Source organism: Oncorhynchus masou, chromosome 12 (genome assembly GCF_036934945.1).
Source record: "Oncorhynchus masou masou isolate Uvic2021 chromosome 12, UVic_Omas_1.1, whole genome shotgun sequence".
Taxonomy (NCBI): Eukaryota; Metazoa; Chordata; class Actinopteri; order Salmoniformes; family Salmonidae; genus Oncorhynchus; species Oncorhynchus masou.
The window spans coordinates 59700241-59706379 of record NC_088223.1 but is presented as its reverse complement, the minus strand read 5'-3'; the positions used below and the strand labels follow the sequence as shown (position 1 = coordinate 59706379).

General features: G+C 39.5%; 1 protein-coding gene across 1 annotated transcript in view; it reads right to left on the bottom strand.

Annotated features, from left to right (window-relative positions):
* Positions 1–1467: 1467 nt before the first annotated feature.
* Positions 1468–6139, bottom strand: part of LOC135549372 (relaxin receptor 1-like) — a 34394-nt gene continuing 29722 nt past the window's right edge. Inside the window, exons 11-18 of the mRNA XM_064979359.1 lie at positions 5709–5780; positions 5554–5625; positions 5209–5280; positions 5052–5123; positions 4138–4367; positions 3556–3966; positions 3218–3430; positions 1468–3111 (exon numbers count right to left, since the gene is read on the bottom strand). Of these exons, the coding sequence (XP_064835431.1) occupies positions 2915–3111; positions 3218–3430; positions 3556–3966; positions 4138–4367; positions 5052–5123; positions 5209–5280; positions 5554–5625; positions 5709–5780 (1339 nt within the window). The 3' untranslated portion in view covers positions 1468–2914. The remainder of the gene's footprint in view (positions 3112–3217; positions 3431–3555; positions 3967–4137; positions 4368–5051; positions 5124–5208; positions 5281–5553; positions 5626–5708; positions 5781–6139) is intronic.

The window sequence follows — 6139 nt, the reverse complement described above, 5'->3', positions numbered from 1 at the left end:
TTTCTTATATCTCCTAGATATCGGACAGACACTTCAAAAACGTATTCCTTATGATATATTTTTTGGACTCTCTGTTTTGCCATGTATTTGTGTGTTACTCAATGTATTTCTATGGGCTATAGTAGTAAAGGCCAAATTCAATATTTTATCAAATAAGGTTTTTATATATATTTTTATACTGACAGGGGTCCTAAAATTCAAAATCGAATAGCTAAATGATCCATGGTATTACCATATTAAAACAATTCCATATGTTAGCTTAGTAGACCCCCCCCCCCCCTCCCAGGCCTTGCTTTGGCTATACATTCTCATCAACTGCTTGTATTACTCAAGTGTTTATCATCACACACTGTATGTTAAACATCTCAAGAGGGGGCTCTACTCTGGACTTCATGTTATGTCTCTTCCTTTTACTCCTATCTTTATAAGTCTAACTGGTTAACCTCCTCTCACTTTAATTTAGCTGCTGAGCTCGAGGGATCAGTCTTCCTCCTCAGATCTTCAGAAGTTTAAAAATAGGAACAGAGACATTTTTTAAAATTGGCAAATATCTGTTCACCAAGGCCGAAACTATAAGATATAAGCGTGGAGCTCAAAGGATAGAATAAATCAAACTTTGATGTCAGTTAAATATTTATTCATGGGTAATTTGCTATCACAATGAGGAGGGGAAAGGATTGTAGCATGCTCCACAGTGGACAGACGGCCCAAGCTTTAGGAAACGTTAGTGTAGCTTGCTGATTTACTGTAAGTGTGGCAGGTAGCCTAGTGGTTACAGTGTTGGGCCAGTAACCGGAAGGTTTCTGGATCGAATCCCCGAGCTGACAAGGTTAACATCTGTTGTTCTGTCCCTGAGTAAGGCAGTTGGGTGCTGTGGATGGTGACTAAGGCAGCCCCCTGCACCGCTCTGATTCAGAGGGCTTGGGTTAAATGTGGAAGGCATTCAGTTGTACAACTGACTTGGTATCTTCCCTATCTATTGTGTCTCAGTAATCAGTGTTTTATTTATGTCTGTATGATTGAGGCCTTATTTGAGTCGTATGAATGTGACCACCAGTATGTAAGTGACTATAAGTGTCTGTACAGAATGTAACCATGGTCCATGGTCATATTTTTCTGTTGGGCATTATGTACAGGGATGATGTTTTGTTTGATCTAATCCCAATCTGAGCCAAGCTATGCCATGACTGAATGCCTTTAACCTTTTTCAGTGTTTTCTTATGCCATATGCTTTACATACAGTACATACACTAGTAACCAGTGCTCCTAACTGGAATTACGCCCATTGAATAATTTAAACAATTGTGTGGAAACAATAACCATAAACAGAGTTCTGTGAACTACAGTGTATTTTTAACTTACTTATTTTTTGTAACACATAACAGGCTGTTGTACTTATCATTGAAGCAGTAGTTGTTATAACTTCTAACAATGGTGAGTGGAGGAGTCAAGCGCAGAGAGCAGGTAATTCTGTACGTGGATATTTTATTCCATAGACTGTGGAGCCACGACATGCAAAACACCAGGGTGCATGAAACAACCCGTCCCAAAATACAACGGACTAAAACTGTCCGGAAAAATATAGATAACACTCATACACCAGATAACAGGACAACAAGCCCACACAAATACCCAGCGGGCCTAGTGCCCTTAAATAGCCTACAAACAAACACTAACTTAAAACAGGTGTACCCAATTAAACCCAATAGGCAGACACAAACGGAAAGGGAATCGATGGCAGCTAATAGGCCGGCGACCGCCGAGCGCCATCCGAACAGAAAGAGGCACCATCTTCGGCGAGATTTGTGACAGTAGTAAATAACTTAACATCTTAGCCCACAACGTCTTTATCTAATTTGTCTCATCTATTAGTCTTTATTCTCCATTTACTACCTATTTGTATTATACGGTTCTGACTGTAAACAAATTACAAAAGCAATAGATTTGTTGAAATGTGTATTCTCTCCCTAAATCCCACAGCCCCTTCCTTTTTCACCACCATAATTTGTATTCTTGATTATTTTCTTGTCACAGTTGAGCTTGAAGCAAGCCGCATCACTGCATCAGAATGTGACATTTACCAAATGTCACACATTAAAACCTGAAACATATCACTAATTTACACCATTTCAATTCCATATTTGTGGATTTTTTTAATTATACATTTCTACAATTCATGTGCAATGAGTGTACAAATCATTAGAACAGAACAGAGGCTCTTTCCATGACAGACTGACCAGATGAATCCAGGTGAAAGCTATGATCCCTTATTGATGTCACTTGTTAAATCCACTTCAATCAGTGTAGATGAAGGGGAGGAGACCGGTTAAAAAAGGATTTTTAAGCCTTGAGACAATTGAGATGTGGAATGTGTATGTGTGCCATTCAGAGGGTGAATGGGCAAGACAAATTAAAGATTAAAGCGCCTTAGATTGGGGTATAGTAGTAGATGCCTTGCAGAGACCTGTTCTGAGGGCAAAAGGGGAGGGGGGGTGTGCAACTCAATATTAGGAAGGTGTTCCTAATGTTTGGTATACTGTAATTTGGGTCAGGAAAATACGTTGATTCTGCACATCTGTGTTTACTGTAACTGTACATTATGTAATCACAAAACATTTGGCAATAAATTGGTTCCCAGAAAATTTGTTCTCTTGCTGGTAAAGAATGATTACATGAATACATGAATACATCACTCTCCCTATCAAATTACATAAGAGCATGGATAGCCAACCCTCCTGGAGAACTACTCGGTATGCAGGCTTTGCTCAAGCCCTGCTCAAACACACTGATCCTATTAATCAGATGATCTGCAAGATCTTGATGATCTGAATCAGGTGTGTTCCAGAAGGACTGGAATAAAAGCCTGCACACCCAATAGGGTTGGCTAGCTCCCTGACTGAGAGGTTCCTTTTTGTTAAGGAGGAGGGCTGGGGTTCTGGTAGACTTCAGATACTTTTTGTGAAGTTTCCCTGAGCCCAGTCTGTTTGCACTTGGCCTTCAGGCAGAGTTTCAGTCTCTCCTGGAAGGAGCTGGTGGTGATGGTGTACAGGATGGGGTTTAGGGCACTATTGATGGGCAGGATGAAGATCACCACCCATAAAACGATTGTTCCTGGAGGAAAGGGATGATGAGGAGGAAGGGGATGAGGCCACAAAGATTAAACAAAATTATAGCAATTTAATAGTAGTAATCATACAACCACATGTATCTGGTTTACCTGCTATTTCCACTTGTAAAAGAGAGAGGATCTTTAGGAGGAATATAGGTGTCCAACACATGGCATCTGTGAAAACAATGAAGAAAAACCTCTTGGCTATAGAGACCTCCTTGTTGTAGACGGAATGTCTTGCTGTCTTAGCAGTTTTCTGTACAGAGTAAAACATGCTGGTGTAGGAGAAGACGATCATGACGAATGCAAAGAGATTCAACCCTGAAAGACAAAATGTGTAATACATGCTTTCATTACACTACAATATATTCCAAGGCCTGTGGAATTGCATCCTCATTATCTTGCAGGAATCAGCCCTGATGGTGGGGATTCTATGTTCCTCTTACCCAGAAATATTCCAGTGGAGTAGCATCGGGCACCTGGTTTCTCCATCTCGTCTGAGTGAAGTGGAAAACACACTCCATTCCTACCGTAGTAATTCCCAAACGTCTGCTTGTCCCAGAGTGGAATGACTGCGATTATGAAACCCAGGACCCAGATGAAGATGAGGTAGCAGAGTGTCTGTTTCCGTCCGGCTCTGTAGTTGTGGAAGGGGAACACAATGCACAGGTACTTCTCCATAGTCATGTAGGTCAGAAGCATGACTGACACCTCAGTGGACAGCATGGCCAGAGAGCCAATCAACTGGCACTGCATGCTCTCCATCCACAGCTGGGCGTGTCTGTTGTACTCTCCACAGTATTTGATGTCAAATGCACCAATGAAGAACAGGTATACTCCCATCAAGCAGTCAGCACCTGACAGATGTGATAGATTTCAGGGCACTTAGTTCATATGCATAGATTTTCACGAGATTAGTTGTTTATGCTCTGTGTGGTGCTCAATGTATCTCAAAAAATAATTAGTTAGCTAAGTACAAGTTATGTGAAGTGATTGCTGCCCTCATTGTGTTGAGGTAGTCTACTCACAGCACAGTGATATGATGGCCATGGTGTGGTGCTGGTTTTCGGATGCAATGCAAGACCGCAGGCATATCACAAAAACGTTGCCAAAGCAGATGATGAAGGCCACCACCCACACAAAAACTCGAAGGATGATGTTCGCAAGAAGATTCTCAAATGTTGAAATCCCGTCAGTGTTTGGCTTGCAACTTCTCACATTAGGAGAGTAGCCACAGTATTCAAATTTCTTAAAATAACTGGGTCAATAAGAAAAAAATGACAATATCACAATGAATCACATTTGAACAAACTTCCTTCTGAAGTTTTATCATTGATCATGTTGACAGTGTCACTTTTATATTGATATGGTTGACAGTTGACAGGTTTGTTTAGGGTATACAGTATGCTTTGTCAGAGAATAATTAGCTGACAAATGGATGTAATTAAATACAGTGCAGAATTGGCCTCTAACCAGGCTTTGGTACTTTGTATGCAGAGTGGACCTGACCTGTGCTGATTAAACATTATTGTTGATTAAACATTATTTGCAGTAACAAGACCTCACTACACACCAAGAAAGATAGCTATTCATTTTAGGCATCAATTTGCTGTATAGTGGCCTAATTAAGCTTGTATAAGCTGCTAATAAGTAAGTAGCTTACCAGACAATTAAATAGTCCTGTATTATGCATGCATACGAAGCCATGAATTCATTAGTTGTTGGCGGATAATCGGCAACAAATGTTTAGACATTTACTCATACTATATTTAGCCTGTTTTTACCCTCTAGCCCTACAGTAAGCTACTTAAAAAAATATGAAATTCCAATTAGCAGCTTCTACAGGCTTAGCGCCTTGCTGTTTATACAGTATGGACACATGAAATTAAATGTCGATGACATGACAATAATAAATGAAGACATAAGATATACCGGTACTCACATATGGGCCAAGTTCCGAAGAGAGCGAAACATCTGAATACTGATGTTTGGTATGTCGACCTCCTCTATACTCCTGAGGGGAAACAGAAAAGTCACTATTTCTCAAATTCCCTAAAACTAGTAAACCATGTTGCATAAGTATGAAATACGTTACTTACAGAGATTGCAAATTGACAAACATGTCAAACTGATCATCATAGATATGAGTCAGAGGGTTATTTGAGATGTTCCTGAGAGAAGAGGAGGGGGGGGGGGCATCAATACAGGGCAGGTTATATCACTTTGATTTATTGCCCCTCCACTCTGTGGTCAACATGGCCTCAATGCCAGATCGATGAAAAGTAAAGTTAATAAACTGAAACTCAACAATATAAAGTTATACTTTTGGCTTACTTGATCGCAGAAAGCGGATAAAACGCTTTCAGTAAATCCATAACGAGAACATCTTTCAAAACAATAAATATATCAGGGCTGGGATGCAAATAGTCATTGGATATACTTACAACTGTTTTAGGTTTTGAAGATTTGTAAATATAGTTGGTGAGAACTCCTCAATTTTGTTTAAAGATACGTCCCTGGAATGACAGTTAAAATTAATTTGGACATATTACAACATTATTTGACCCATGTAATGTTGTGTGAAGTAGAGTTAACTCACAAGTCTATCAGGTTTGGCATGCCAGAAAATGTTCCCTCCTCAATAGTTTGTATTCTGTTTTTTCGAAGAGCCCTGCAAAATAAATGTTTCTATAAGTGACCATTATTATTCAAGAACAGTCTCGATAAGACCAATGACATTACTTGAATATTAGTAGGCCCACAGCCATTTGGATACACTGCTTGTTGGATTTGATTTAGAATTATAATGTGATAGTAACGTTACTGTAAGTATTTCTTAAAGGAATGATGTACTATTTATACAGTATGAAAGCAAAACAAATTCTCTACTCCCACTAATACCTATCAAACTCAGTTTGTGTTACCTGTCTGTTCAAATTTGATGTATTAATTTGACTCATTCCTCACCAGATGAAGTCCAGCCCTGCCTCAATAATTCAATACACTTAAGCTGACATCACAGGATACATA